This window comes from Rattus norvegicus, chromosome 8 (assembly GCF_021556685.1).
Source record: "Rattus norvegicus strain SHRSP/BbbUtx chromosome 8, alternate assembly SHRSP_T2T, whole genome shotgun sequence".
Taxonomy (NCBI): domain Eukaryota; kingdom Metazoa; phylum Chordata; class Mammalia; order Rodentia; family Muridae; genus Rattus; species Rattus norvegicus.
Genome location: NC_141541.1, coordinates 96439384 through 96455731, shown reverse-complemented (window position 1 = coordinate 96455731; position 16348 = coordinate 96439384). Strand labels below are relative to the sequence as shown.

The 16348-nt window shown below is 40.8% G+C and overlaps 1 protein-coding gene across 2 annotated transcripts in view; it reads left to right on the top strand.

Moving 5' to 3' along the window:
* The window catches only part of Tbx18 (T-box transcription factor 18), a 28027-nt gene extending 12070 nt beyond the window's left edge, over positions 1–15957 (top strand). Inside the window, exons 5-8 of one of the 2 annotated variants that reach the window (XR_015626663.1) lie at positions 3287–3454; positions 5330–5394; positions 9635–11298; positions 12881–15957. Coding sequence is in view for 1 of the 2 variants with exons in the window: in NM_001108173.1 (NP_001101643.1) it covers positions 3287–3454; positions 5330–5394; positions 11204–11298; positions 12881–13602 (1050 nt within the window). In the remaining variant the exon portion in view is untranslated. 2 annotated transcript variants of the gene reach the window in all.
* Positions 15958–16348: the final 391 nt, after the last annotated feature.

Sequence of the window (16348 nt, the reverse complement as noted above, 5' to 3'; positions counted from 1 at the left end):
TTCCAAATCATTCCACTCCAATGCTCTGGAATTGGCTGTACACTTTTGGCTTAATTATATGAAATTTCGTGTCTTTTTCTCCCCCCTCCCGTTCTGCTGTGGGAATCACTTTTCTCTTGGAGTTTTTAGATGCTGCCATTTGAGTGCTGCTGACGTTTTGATCCTTTTTTTTTTCTAAAATTAATTTATTTACTTTATGTGCACTGGTGTTTTGCGTACATGCGTGTATGTGTGAGGGTGTCAGAGCCACTCAAGCAGGAGTTACAAACAATTGTGAGCTCTAAACTGCCGAGTCATCTCTCCAGCCACCAACATTTTAATTCTTAGCTTGGAGAACAGGAAGGTTGAAACTTTTCAACCCTGGAAGATACCTATTGCAAGACAATTTTCTAAAGAGAAAATCAGCTCAATAAAGGGGTGAAAAGTTGATTTGATGTTGAGGTTATTACATTAAAAGTGGACATTTGCTATTTTATGTTAACTTTGAAAAGAGTGTGCTATTGCAATAGTAAATCATAGGAAAAGGACCAGGGCAGGTTTGCAGGTGGGGAGCGAGACACAAGCTGGGACTCAATTAACTGCATCTACAGTCTCAAAACCATTCCTGTGTGTTTCTTCTATTGAGCCTAGCCCAGGGACTGTGCCTGCCCATGTAATGTAAATTCATAGTGAAGGCATGTAGACAGGAAAGGACAACAGACCCACGGCCTAGGAACCTCTGAGGACTCAGAAGTCTGTAGGTTCTGTAGGACTTATTATTTAAAAAACAATCTGTTGAGGCTTAGAAACATCATGCAGATGAATCTCCTAGTATGAGCACCAGTGGAAGGGGAAGCCCTTGGTCCTGCTAAGACTGAACCCCCAGTGAACGTGATTGTTGGGGGGAGGGCAGCAATGCGGTGAGGATGGGGAGGGGAACACCCATAACGAAGGGGAGGGGGAGGGATTAGGGGGATGTTTGCCCGGAAACCGGGAAAGGGAATAACATTCGAAATGTATATAAGAAATACTCAAGTTAATAAAAAAAAAAAAAGAAACATCATGCAGAACCCCAAATGTAAAACAGGCATGTTCCTGCCTGGAAGTCGGAAAGCTGACCTCACGTCAGCTGCTCTCCTTACCCTAGCATCGCTCAGGAAACAAAGCAAACAAGCAGACAAACTCTGCCAGGCTAGAAACTTTACCAATGATTAAAGTGTAGATTTTGATATCTTTTGAAATCAGAATTAGTGGACAGAACCTAGTAACAAGGAAGTGAGCAAAAGGCATTCCTCATCTACTGAAACTTTGTTTAGCCGCTGGGCAGTGATGGCACAGGCCTTTAATCCCAGGCAGATCGAGGCCAGCTTGTTCTACAGAGTAATTTCCAGGACAGCCAGGACTACACAGAGAAACCTTGTCAAAAAAAAAAAAAAAAAAAAAAAAAAAAAAACCTAAAGAACTAAAGAAGACAGAAGAAAAAAAAGTTTTCTAGACTGTGCTAATGGTTCAACTCTTTGTATACACTTTCATTTTTGTGTTCTTTTATCCTGGTTTATAGCAAGGCATACCTTTCAAATGGTGGCAGTGAACACACATACTTAAAACCAACAGAAACTATTAAAAAAACCAGTACACATCTCTGGCAACACAGGGTTTACTACTGTGTATTGTAGTTTTACTCATTTAAAAGTTTTCTGGTCAAAGATGCTAATAGTTTGCTTAAATTATTTCCTTTTCCTGGTTCTAGAAAGAGGCAGCTGATTTCTGCCCGTGTTCTCTCAGGTGGTGATGAGGACCGCTGCCCCCTTTTGCAGTTTCTTGTATTCACACTGCCTCCCTCAAAGAGTTGGCAAGGTCTTTAGATCTATTTCCTTCCAGTATTTCTTCCATTTACATACAGAGCAAACGAGAAAAAATAAAACCAACCAACCAACCAAACAAACAAACAAACAAGCAAAACACCCACCAGTTGCAGTATTGGCTATCTTAAGAGTAAAGGCCTGCTCTTCTGACAGCAGACATTCTCTGAGTACAGGGCTATTTGGGTTTGAGCTGACCCAAAGCTCTGAAGTTGGCTTATTAAATTGCCTGCATCCAGACCAACATGAAGCACATCTTCAAACACCACACTTCCCATGAACTTTCATTTAGGTATTTTCCTTCTAGATTCATAATAACCAAGATATTGAATTTAAAGCTTAGAGTTCAGAAAATTTTCCTACTCATCAGCTAAAGTTATTTATGAATATAGAACCCAAGAAAAAATTTAAAATCTGCTGTTTATGAAAGTATTAAAACATAAAACATCAAATGTGCCTCCCATGCAAACACACACACACACACACACACACACACACACACACACACACACACCCTGACCTGTGATCCCATCATCAGAGGTGATCATTGTTCAAATCTCTTTATGAGCCGCCGTACTCTGTTTCATAAAATGTACCTAAACAATTAGGCACTGTTTTATCACCTTAAGATTAAAAACCAGCATTTTATTGTATGATTGAAAATTTGCCCAAACAGTGTTAGCAACAGCTTTGTAACATCACATCTCAGGATGTAGTTGTTCCTTGGTGACTACTCTATGGTAGCATGAGTATGCTGGGCATGTAAGTGACTTATAGTTCTTCCATGTTAACGATTACATGATGTCCACCTCTGTATATGAAATACTTTTCTGAATCTAGAGCAATTCCTTAGGACAAACCTTAGGATCTTGGTGCCTACATGAGAGACTGGGCAGGGCAGGTTTTCCAGTCTCTAGTCTGGGACTTTAATAGGGGCACAGACACTATACTATTCTGACAAACTACAGATTTTGTAGAACAAACACAGGAGACAGCGGGATGTGTGGGTGCAGTCACCCACAGAGGAGCAAATCCCTTGGAGTTTGAAAACCTTCGCATGTATCTTTCAGAAGATGGGTTTGGCGCAAAGTAAATGATCATTTCCATTTCATTTCATTGGTACTGACTCTGGTTTTATTCAATTCATTATAAAGAAAATCTTTATGAATATATTATTGTATTTTAAGCAATAGAAGTTGATGTTTATTTCATGTGGCTGTACTGAGGATTTTATTAAAGCGATTTGCATTTTTATATGAATGCTACAGATGTCTTCCTACCCCTTCCATGAGGCTTTGCAGTATTTTGTTAAATTAACTTCAGAAATTATCTTCAGAAATGGGACTCTCCTGGAAAAGGTTATTTTCCACGTTACATATTTGTTCATACCATCAAACTGCAGTAGAGTGGTTCCTGTTTAATGTGGCTTTCCTCCCTTGATCTAGATCATTCTTCATTCTATGCACAAATACCAACCGCGAGTGCACATCATCCGTAAAGACTGCGGGGACGATCTGTCCCCCATCAAGCCCGTTCCCTCGGGAGAGGGAGTGAAGGCGTTCTCCTTTCCAGAAACAGTCTTCACAACTGTCACTGCCTATCAGAATCAGCAGGTATTGTCTCAGTGGCCCTCTTGCTAGACTCTGTAGGTGTAAAGAGAGAGCCAGCTCTCTTTATTGTTCTATCTAAATGCTAGGCATTACTGTAAAGCATTTGCTGTACATGACACTCACAGTATGCCTGTGTATACACAGCGACATCTCCAAGACCACAGATTCCCAGGCAGGATTATGGTAGTGATGACTTCAGCTGAGCGCGTTTCTTGCCATTGGCAGTGTATTTTTACTTTCTATCTTGAGATATTGAATCATAATGTCTTAATTAAAATTAGAAGGCGTGTTGGTTACCCAGAAAATAGACATGTAAAGTGTGAAAAGGTAGTTGTATCTTAGAACATGAGATTTGGCTTTAAAACTACAACCCATAAATTATAAGAAATATTTCAGAAGGATTTCTCCTATATATACTTTTTGGATGCTTTCTAAAGGGCTTTTTCTCTTCAACTATGATTTGAAGTATTTTGCAGGGCACTGATGTGCATTATAGTCTAAAAGACCAGCAATTTTTAAACGATGCTTTTATGATGGTTTAAACAGCTTGAGAAATGAAGTGCTTCACTTCTGTATAGGCAAAAGGTTGTTTCTTTATGGTTGTTTTACACTGAGAAAAGAGAGTGAGCGTCAAGCCCTCTTATTGGTTGTCCAATGCAGAGTGATCAGTTCTGAAGCCGTATGAACATAAACAATAAAAAGTGGACTTAGAAGTTTGTGTACACACACACACACACACACACACACACACACACAGAGTTGTATAAATGCATGCACCTGTGCGTGTACACATACATGTAACAGTATTGAAAGAAAAAGAGATTGTCAACTTGAGAATGGACATGGGAGTAGCTGGAAGGAAAACATGGAGGGAGGAAATGATGTGACTCTTATTTCAACTTAAAACACAAAAATCCCCCCAAAAAAATCAAGAGAGAAAGAGTATTAATTGTAGGCAAAATGTTTAATCCATTCCATTTCAACCAGTTTTCTAAGTGGTGGCTGCTGACGTGGTCTGTGTTAGATTCCCTTCTTTTTGTTTCATATCTTCATACATACATTCATTCATTCACTCATTCACCTGCCAGCCAGACTGTTGTCGGTTACTTCTTAGCCCCTGCACTCATCTCAGTGGCAACCCGTGTGCTCGTCTTTAAGACTGACCCTCAACGCTTCTGCTTTCCAGCCGAAGGGGCTCAGCCTTTCCTGTTCCCATTGTCACTTTGGGACATACAGACTTTTAGGAAGAAATATGCAAGTAACCATTTGAAGGTCTAGAGAGATTTAGGATTATTAAAATATATTAGGGACAGAAAATGTATCTTCTCCTTGGGAAAAATTAGTGCACGAAGAGAGAACAGCATATGTTATAACAAAGCCCAATTCATCTTTCCCCCCTGTCTCTCTGTTACACATACAGAGTTATCTGTGCCATCTGACTTCCTCTCACACTGTGTGCTACGTGGAGAGCAAGGCAATGGTCCTCCATCCCTAACACTATTACAAGAGAATCAGTGCTAAACCACATCCTAGAGCGGAAGGGAATAACTTCAGCTTGACAGGATGGTCAGATAGGAACAATCAACAGGGGGCTTACTCAGTCTACTTCTTCAAGAATGTTCAAACCAAACCAGTCCTTTATTCTCATACTTAGAAGGAAAATGAGTGAACTGTTTCTCAGCAGATGTTCTAGGTGACATCTAAAGTCAACCTTCACTATCAGGATATTAAAACACATAAGGAACACAATAGAACCCTCTGTCGGTTAATTTATGGATTGTTTTTAGTTCTACCGTTACCTTAACTTTTAAATAATGTTCTTATTTAAGATTACAATGCTTACATAAGATTTGACACAATTGCTTTTCTACACCGCAGATTACTCGCCTGAAGATAGACAGGAATCCATTTGCCAAAGGCTTCCGAGACTCTGGGAGGAACAGGTAATTCCTAATAAAACCTTCTGGCTGTTCTAGTGAATATATTTGAAACTTGAATGTGATTTTTTTTGATTACAAGCATAAAGGTTAACTTAACAAACATAGCTTGGAATTATTCGGATGACAGATTAAATTGGTAAACATTACTGTGTCTTGGAGGTAACAGGTATAGAGTGTATGTAGCCCTGTTGCCTGCCCTAAGGTAAACATCATGCATGTGGTGGGGGTGAAGATATAGGCTCTTGGCATGTGGATTGCATGTTATTTCTGGAGGAGCCATGGAGAATTCTGCTCTTAGGGGCCATGGGCTTCCCTATTCCAAGAAATTGTCCTTCCTGCCTCTGCTTTTGGTTTAGAATGTTCTTAGTGATAACACACTGTCTATTGATTCTCTCTGGATAGTGGTAGAGTCTCTTGTTAACTCAGATTTCCAGCTGGAATATGAAGCCATTTCACATTGCCAAGAAACCCAGATCTCCAGTTTCCAAATCTGTCTTGGCTCTACGGACAGCCACACACTTGTTTATTTTTTCTGTGTTGTGTTTTCCAGTGTTTGCAGTGAAGGAGATAGCTACCACAATTAATCCCACTTTATTACTTTTATCAAGGAGAAGATCATCTAGTCTGTTTGCTGCAAGTTTCTAAATTTATTGATAATGATTCTATTCTGGTACAGCTCAGTGTTACATTTTAAGAAATCATTGTTTGTGATAGAGGGTGATAATAGAGAAACATTCTCTTAATGCTCTTTCTGGGAAGGCTTTGCTATGCTCACTCTTCTGAAGACATCTTATGACAAGCAGCCTTTGAACTTCTCTATTACATCACTCCCTAAATTATTCTGATATGTTTTGAAACTGGCATTAACTAGGTTTGTCTAAATGAAGTGAAAATACTCAATTATCAAGAAGTGATTCCACTTGACATTTTAGAAAGAAAAGCAGTCAGGTAATAGTCTACATTTTCAGTGTTTTCAGCTAATTAAATGGTCAAGATAGGTGACAGACAGGACTCAAAACATACTCAGTTGCTAAAGAGGCTTGGTGCCATCCTCCTTTACAGTGGCATCACCTAAACAACACACAGTTTAAATACTAAACACAGTGATATTAGATCTTAGAGTGACCTTCCAATTAATGTAGGGGGATCACCATGACTAGCCAATAGGAGAGCTTCTTTTGAAGTTTAGTGTAGGAGGAGCAACAAGACTGGCCAATAGGAGAGCTTTTTCTGAAGTGCTTCACCCTATGGGAAGGTTTGCAGGTGCTAACAAATTTATCTCCTGCATCAAAATTGCTTTATGCCTTTTAAAATATGTTTTGTAGTTAAAAGTTTTGCCTGGCGATTGTTTTTGTTTGCTTGTTTTGTTGGTTGTTTTTTGTTTTGTTTTGTTTTGTTTGGTTTTGTTGTTGTTTTTTTTTTTTTTGCTCCTGCTTATCTTACCTTGCAGACATTTTGAAAACAATGAAAAAAAAATCATAGTTTAGTAGCCCTCAAATGATGGGTGTAGAGGCTGAAGGGAACCTGTGTGGTGACTTTTCCTGCCCTGTCAAATGCTTGGTTAAACCCTTCTTGTGTCTTAGGTTGTATCAGAACAACATTTTAGAGCCTTGTGTTGGCTTTAGTTCTCTTTCTTAAGTAGGAAATCAAGGTATTAAAACTCTTGGACCTATAGGAGGGCCACACTGAGATTTTGAGAGTAAACATCAGGAACCACACCCACACTGCTGATGAGTTTGCAAAAGACCTCACTGCCTCTGACACTGGAGAGAAGTTCCTTTATGAGGCAACGACTTATGAATAGTCTTAACATATATTTTGGATAGAAAGTAATAATGAAGGAGCCTTATATAAGAAATCAGACGATGGGTTCAGAGGGTAAATTTCGAGGAAGAATTCTAGATATGCCTGCACAATGAAAAGATTTGGTTATTTAAATCATGTTATTGAAAGCAATCAGCACCACAGGTGAGAAATAAATCCCCAGCCCTGTTTGCTGAGTTTTGGGGGCACAGGCTAGGACTGACTGGGTTCACCCCACATTGGCTGTATGGAAATATGTAGGCTTGGCCTCAGATGGTGCTTTGTGCTATTTCTTTTGATTCTAATAAAACCTATAATGTTTTAAATCAACAGACAGAAATAATGGATTATATTTTAACACTCTGAATCTTGTTAAAACTCAATATTCTTAATTTGCTTCAAGTGACTGCCTTGTTACAGGAAATGTATTGTGTCTATATTGAGAAGTAGGACTCAACCTATGGGTTTCGATTCCTCTGGGATCAGATGACCCTTTCACGGGGGTTGCCTATCAGATATTTACATTATGATCTATACGGTAGCAAAGTTAAAGTTATGAAATAGCAATAAAAATTATAGCAAAGTTACAGTTACGAAGTAACACTGAAAATAGCTTTATAGTCAGAGGTCACCACAACATGAAGAACTGTATGAAAGGGTCACAGTGTTAGGAAGGTTGAGAACCACTAGTGTAGAGCTTTCTGGTTAATGAAATAAAGTTTCCATCCTTTCTCATGAAATGTTGCTCTATATTAAAAAAAAATCTGGCATTAACATTGTGAAAGATTCTGTCAATTTTAAACATTTCAAATTGATGTATTATTTTCCTGAAAAATAAAAAAAGAACTCATGTAATATGGGAGGATTTGTTGAAGGTATAGAGCCTTGAGGGCATAGAGGGACGTACTATTTTTTCATATATTAATAGAGAGGAAAGTCCATGAAAAAGTCCACAATATTCCTTTATTATCCCTGGTTCTGCTGTGCAGTTTTACTGCTTTTTAAAACAAAATTTTATTTTTATTTTCCTCATACATGACATAAACAAGGTGATCAAGCCCCAAGATAAACATGGACATGCAATGGGTGGTTCGATTTTATAAAAACGATCCTGTTTAATTAAAACGTGTCTTTCCCTGGCTACTTATGGCTCTGCAGCCTGTTTTACAGGAGTCAGTAGCTTCAGTCCTTGGAAGCCCTCCTGCAGGCATTTGCTATGTGAGAGTGAATTTATGTGCTGAGAATAGCCCCATTCCGCAGTTAGGCCTTAGGTTTGACCCTATAAAAGTTTTTACTCAGGAAGGTACAAAAATTTCTTCTCTTAAATACTTCAGGAAAAACATAACCATCTTACTAAATAAACTCGGCCACTCGATAGCATAAATGAGGGCACTGGTAAATGTGGAGGTTGTTCAAAGGCACCTTGTCTGAATTATCGCCTTGGCTACTCTCCTGCAGGAGGGGCCTTTCATCTTTCGTTTAACTAGATGGGAAAAGTCTCCATTACTGGAGAAAATGAAGGCTTTTTAACAAAAGTCCAGATTCAACTAATAAATATTTTATAACTGTTTCCTGCAAAATATCTGAACTCCTTTGTGGAACTGGCAGTGTGGAGCGGGAGCCTGGGGCAGCATTATCTAGCTCCCAGTGAGAAGAAGCTTGCAGTCGACATGGCCCCTCCAAGCCTACAGTACAGGGCTATGAGTTTACTCTGCTCAGCAACTTCCCCTTACGGATCTGAACTGTGGATGTGAAACGTAATTCAGGCTACATTGCTACACAGAAAGCAGCAAACATATCTATGTGGTTCCACAGACTTCTGATTTTAATAAAACTGATTTTAATAGTGAACGTCGGTATCTTTACTATCCAAATCTACTTTAACCAAAGCTCACCTGTGTGACAATAAAAAGTAGGTGGTTTGTTGCTGTTTTTAAAATAAAGGTGTGTACTAATACTCTTTAACATAAGGGAACTCTTTTCTCTTGAAAGTAGTCAATGTTTAGTATCGGTTTAAGCTAAATAGACACCTTCAAAGCATTATCCAGCATTCATTAGTCCGGTATTAAATACAACTCACAGGTAACCCAGTATGGAGACAACTCAGGCCCCACAAATTACATAATAAATTAGCTGATAAATAACTAATAGAAAACCAATAAATAAATAACAAAAATGAATATTTTGCCATATAGAAAATATTACTGGTTGGTATGATCTCAGGGGTTCAGCTTGTAGTTTGGTCACAGGTCTGATGTCTGATTTGCAAAAATAATTAAGCAAAAATAAAAACCAGGTAGAATGAAATGAATTACAGCTAAATATAATAGGGCTTCAAGCCTCACACTCCAGTCTCGAAATCTCTGGAAAGTGACTTGGGGAGGTCAAGTCGTAGTTAGCTAGAGTGCCTTCTAGTCACAGACTGGCTCTTCTGATCCAGGCTAACAGTCCTCTGTGACTCTGTGACAGCGGTGATGATGTCAGAAGCCAGACTCCATTCTTCCAGCCCATGTAGCCCAGGAGAAACAGGTGCAGGTGCTTTTCCTGGGGCAGCCTGCCATAGCATCGGTATTGACTGGTAATGTCCCCCAAAAGCCTTCCCAGATCTGTCCTTCTCTGAGACTGAAGAAATGAGTGAGGTCCCCATGCAAGCCCACCACAGCAGGGGGTGTGAAACCTTAACAAGAAGGACAGTAATGTGAGATGTTTTTTCTGCATAAGTCGGTCCTGCTCTTTAAGTTGCTTTGTACTTTGTTCGAGAGTTCATATGACCGGCTGGTGGTTTTCTCTAGCCTTAGTTCTTAGTTCATGATTTGTGGGTACTGGGAGGCTATCAGCTGAGTTGAAAATAGCAAGAAATATTACAGTGACAAGAAATGTCCAGGTTGCATTTGACCCTGGTCTGCAGTGCTGTGGATGAACCCAGTGCTCTGTGTATTCTAGATAAGTGGTAAACTCCTGAGATACACTCTGGTCCCTACCATGTCATCTTTTTAGCAAATTGTTTAGGGTTGAAATGGTCGAAGATGAGTAGTGAGGTCTCAGGCTGCCTTGAGAAGGGACAGTTGAGGGAAAGTCTCAACCCCAGATCCCAGATTGTATTCCTTAGCCACCAGATAGAAGAGGGAGGAAGACCAATGTACTTATGGTAGGAAGTTATTTATGTTTGCGCTTACAGTTCTTGCTTTTGTTTTAAAACATACAGATGTAATATAAAGACATCGAGTAATGTAAGTAGTCTGCAACCCAGTTTGTCACTTTACACAACAATCATTAAGTAGGTATGGCGAGGTTGTATCATAACTTAAAACATCTCTAATAACTGTATAGACATACTGTATGGATAGCCCCCTCTACAGTTTTGTATGGAGAAAAGGTGACCCTCCTGCACACAGTGAAAAGCTAAGCGAGCAGACAGTGCTGCCCCCTGCTGGCCTACCTTGGTTGGCAATGGAGATTGTATCCCAGAACAGAAGCTGGTTTTCTTTGAGTGGTTCTTCCTCTGAGCTAGCTCCTGAGGTACTGAATGATGAGCAGAAAGGTCCCTTCATAAAAGAGATCTTGACATAAGAATGCTTTTGCCACCATCTCCTTCATGATCGAGGGCGAACTCCTAAGACAAGGAGAGAGAGAGAGAGAGAGGGAGAGAGAAAGAGAGAGAGAGAGAGAGAGAGAGAGAGAGAGAGAGAGAGAGAGAGAGAGAGCGAGCACCAAAGCACCGCAGAGCCTCGGACTCACAGTAGCCAGCATGGGCTCCACTCTGCGGGTCCATGTGTTAGCTTTGGGGGTCCTAAGAATGTTGGCAGGCATCGTATGTACTAGGTTTCCATTCTCTTCCTACACCCCGTCCAAAGCATCTCTCCTTGCCTGTGGCAATCTCCGAACATGCCACTAAGTGTAGAAGGGATAGAGCATGGTCAGTACCATGTCATTCACTCAAATGTTTATTACTAGTGAAAAGCCCAACTGTTCCTAACTACACTCCGTTTGCCCCCACCCTTCCATTTAGAATGGGTTTGGAAGCTCTGGTGGAGTCATATGCATTCTGGAGGCCATCACTACGAACTCTCACCTTTGAAGATATTCCTGGAATCCCAAAGCAAGGTAATTCAGTCTCCTGGGTCATGCATGCAGCCAGTCGCTGAGAAGGGGCAGATGTGTAAGAAATGCACACTTTGTTATCTGCACCCCAATGCTGAGTTTATCATTAACAATGTCCTATTCCAGAACCCATTTCTTTTCTGTCTGACGGGTGACAGGCCAGGAACGATGGTCATCCTGTGGTGTTAGGGGCTCAATCTTGCATGATTTAGCTGTTTATTTCATAATTCTGACCTCCTGATGTCTCACTTTGGGACATGGGATGCTGGGCTCCAAAGTCAGATATATTCCATAGGAAGCTGTCCATGCCTGTCCCTCCCACTTCACTATTGCCTCTTCACTAGGTTTTCTTACTAGGTCTGTGATATGTTCAGGCACACTGGATCGGACCATTTTTGAGCCCAGTCCAGGGCTCGTGTCTCCTCCTCAGGAGGTAGACTCTTAGGCCACCCACCTAGGCAGATTTCACCAGGATCCTGCCAGCTCCCGAGTGAGAACTTTACATACTTGGGTTTAAGTTATTGTCATGGCCTGTTTTGGGCTTTTAGATTATTTAAAGAAGCAGAATGAAATACTGTTGTTAGAATAATGAAGGTTTTACAGCCTGTCCAGCACGTTGGAATTCTCCATTGCTCTTAAGTTATGTCAAGTTTGCAAACATCAATCTGCCAGCAGATCCAGGGAAGGGAGTCAGCGGCCATCTTGGCTATCCTTTGGTTGCAGAATTAAGCAGCCTTTTCCGAGTTTCACAGCATCGTTTGTTAGACGTTTGCTCTTGAGTTGCCCGTGATTTGCCGACCTGTTTTCTAACTGGACTTGAGATCTCTGAGGGACAAAGGATAGCATAGCAGAGACCTGAGTGGTGCAATCATGGCTGCACACAGGCCTCAGTGAGAAGCTCCAGACATATGAGAGGTGGGGCATCCTGGTGTGAGAGGCGGTGCTTTCCTTCCAGCAGTTCTTTCCCTCTGTAAGGAAGTGAAAACCATTGAGAGAAGGGAAATAGCACAGATAAAAAGAACAGTTTATTACACATTTGGGGCAAGAGGCAAAATTAGATGAAATTTAGTTTTATACAATTTCTGGTAAGTTTGGCCTCTGTGATATTTTTGTCAATAGGAAAATTCTGAGAAAGCAATTTGTGATAGAACTTAAAAATTTCATGTTAGAGTGTCTTACTGTCTTCTGTATTACAAAACTTCTTCATTACCAGGAGAGATAATTTGGCTTAAGAATATTCCTCTAAAATTTCAATACATTTATCTAATCATCATCATCACCATTATTATTATTATTATTTTTTTTTTTTTTTTTTACTTGTGTCTGTGCATTTGCGTGTGCAACCCAGGTTGCTTATTACTACCCTTGGAGCCATTTGACCAGTCGTTGGTTTCACAACATTAAGAAACTGTATGTTTGCTTAAGTTTCTCACTCTGAGTTCAGAATTCATTGAAAGCTAAGCCACCTTTCACCTTTGTAATTCTCCCCTTTGTAAAAAGCCTCACATACCGTACGAACACTTATGAAATTTAAAGGAAGATATGGTGGGTGGAGTCATTCTTTACGTTGCAACCTCTTTTATAGGCAACACAAGTTCTTCAGCTCTACTCCCAGGTACTGGGAATGGCGTTCCTGCTGCGCACCCTCACCTGCTGTCTGGCTCCTCCTGTTCCTCTCCTGCCTTCCATCTGGGGCCCAACACCAGCCAGCTGTGTAGTATGGCTCCCGCTGACTATTCTGCCTGCGCCCGGTCAGGCCTTGCTCTCAACCGATACAGCACGTCCTTGGCAGAGACCTACAACAGGCTTACCAACCAGAGCAGCGAGACCTTTGCCCCACCCAGGACTCCCTCCTATGTGAGTGTGAGCAGCCCCTCTGTGAACATGTCCATGGGCGGCACGGACGGGGACACCTTCAGCTGCCCGCAGACCAGCCTGTCCATGCAGATTTCAGGAATGTCCCCTCAACTGCAGTACATCATCCCGTCACCATCCAGCAATGCCTTTGCTGCTAACCAGACCCATCAGGGTTCCTACAACACTTTCCGATTGCACAGTCCCTGTGCCTTGTATGGATATAACTTCTCCACATCCCCCAAACTGGCTGCCAGTCCTGAGAAAATTGTCTCTTCCCAAGGAAGTTTCTTGGGGTCGTCACCGAGTGGGACCATGACGGATCGGCAGATGTTGCCCCCGGTGGAAGGAGTGCACCTGCTCGGCAGTGGGAACCAGCAGAGTTTCTTTGACTCCAGGACCCTAGGAAGCTTGACTCTGTCATCTTCTCAAGTGTCTGCGCATATGGTCTGATGAGGCCTTTAAGTTAAACGACGTTTGAATCTAATGGATCTTCCTTATTTTTTTTTAAAGCAATATGGGAAAAATGTACATATGGTAGAAAAGGAAGGCTGACTGAGTATTTTTACTTCCTCATGGCAAGATTGTAACATGTATTACATTATGGTGTGTGCGTATGCTGTATATACACAGCATGTAGCATACGGAAGCTTTCTCTCTGCCTTGTTTATTCAGTTCCACATAGCATTGGCGACGTGTACTTCAGACTCTAAAGGTAAAACGGTACACTTGAAAGTTGGTACTGATGTTACCAAAGACTCTTCTAATGCCCACATGCGAAGGGATGGGGTTTATTACAGCAGTTTCCTACATACCTAACCAAAGATTTGTAACTTCATCTATCAGAAGCGTGCTCTTAGCAGTCTGTATTCAAATGTTGATAGCACTGCGATCTCTTTTATCCTTGGATTTGATGTGAGAACGTCAAAAGTGCAAAAGCCAGTTAAATCTTAGTGTATTTCTGAGGTATCTAACAATAAAAGCTTAGCTTTACTTTCCTTCTCATTTTGTTGTTTTTGTTTGTTTGTTTGTTGTTTGAGACAGGGTTCTCTGTGGAGTTTTTGCTGTCCTGGAACTCACTCTGTGCACCAGGTTGGTCTCTAAGGCACAGTTATCAGCCTGCCCCTGCCTCCCAAGTGCTGGGATTGAAGGTGTATGCCAGCACTGCACAGCCATTCCTGTTTCTTCTCACTGACTGCAGACCTGGGGTCTATCAAAATCCATAGCTGTGCTGATGTTTGTTTTCTGAAGGAAGGTGGAGGACAGCCTTGTGACTTTCCACTTTCTAATGAACAGAAAATCTTACTTCCTGCAAAAAAAAAAAAAAAAAGAAATCATATCTCTGATATTTTGAAATTGTTGCCCACTTCATTTAGTTTATCAAGAAGGCCATGAAACTGTCACGTAAACGTTCTAAAACGCCAATTTTCACTAGTGGAGGAGTAGGACTGTATGGCATGAAAAATTAAAAGAAATAAGCATACTTCTCAGATTCTTCTGTCCCAGTGAGTAATGATTATTTATTTATTTTTTAATCAGAGGATTGAATAGTGTTAAGCAGTCCTTAGGCCTTTGTGTGGCTTGGTTTCTTAGGCTATACTTTTTCATCTTTGAACTGCTTGACCCCTGGGCTATGAGTTAGGAAAAGGCATGTACACCACTTATTTATGTCTCATAACTCCTACAAATTGAAATGTTCCCCCTCCCTTGTCTTATCTCCCTGTCTGACTCTTTTCCAAAACAGACACATTTTGCCTTTGTGGTGCTAGTGCTGCGAGGAATTTCAGAGGGTTATCTCCGGCAATCTGTCTTGTGGTTGTAGTCAAAGGCCAAAGTCTGTCACTAGAAGGGCCTCCTAAGAGGACCACGGAGGAAGATACTCATTATGATAAGTGAGCTATAAAACTTTTAACCTCAACAGCATTTTAACTTTGGAAGTGAAGAAGTGAAAACAGGACTGACCTCTAAAGGTTCCTAAAATGAACGCGTGGCTCAGGAGTTCAGAAGCAGGAACTTTGATAGTAGATAAACAGGAAAGAGTGGAGCATGGACGGCTCCTTCTGCTGGGAATCTAAAGGGATGTGTCTGCCCAGCTGTTCTCTGCACTTCACGTCTAACGAACGAAGAGAATGTTTTCCTTCTGTTTATCCACGGAGTTGCTCTAACTTGTCCCTAATTTGGACCGGAAGGAGTCTCCATCCCACTTTCTTTCTTTACTGAACGGAATCACTGCTGAATATTGAGGGGAATGTTCTGTTTAGACAGAACACATTCTGGATTTGCCTCTGTTTATAGTTTCTGACAAGATTCCCCATGGATTCTGTAAGAAGGTCATCAAATGAATAGCAAATTTTAAAATCCAAGATTAGTATTAAAGGGACATGAAATATTTGCAATGGATAGAGCTAGCTAAGGCTTTATGCGTGGTATTATTAACTTGACAGAGATTTGGAAAGAGAGGCTTTGAGAACGAGTCTAGCCTTTGGGCCATTCTAATTCACGGAAGACAGCTTTCCACCCTGAGAGAGCATCCGGTGGGGCATTTTCCTTTTGCTGTTGGTCATTTGAGATGATGCCATGATGTGAGGAGACATTTCTATTAATCATTTTGGTAAAACCTAGCAATATTGTACAAATGTTCTTTCTTTTATGTTTTGCTGTAAATAATAATAATCACCATGTCAGCCCAAAGACTAATAACCTTCTATTGTTGTGCTGAATGACACACATGCATTGATAATTATAATTATCTATCTGTATTTTATTAAGAATTGCTTAAGAAATTATATTAAAGTACATTATGAAACCCTTTTATGGTCTTGGAGGGTGATCATTTTAATTGTTTATAGATAATACTTTTTTAAATAAAGGCACTCACACACACCCGAGACACAAATTCTATACCCCTCCATTACAAAGCAGGGAGAAATGGGCATGGTATTTATTTATTTTTTGATTTCAATTTAATTTCTTTTTGCGGCGATCAAGTCATCGAAGGTGAAGGCCCCATGTGATAGTTTGGATGTGAGCAGAGAAGATGGAATAGAATGCTTTGTTCAGGTCCAGAGAGAAAGGCAGGGATGTCGGAATGATCTCCTTGAGCCGCTAAGCAGTGATGACAGATCCCTTCTAGGCCTCTTGACTGGAAAACATTCCAGGACACATGGAGATGGGATGAGGGTGTTGTTATCAAGGCCAG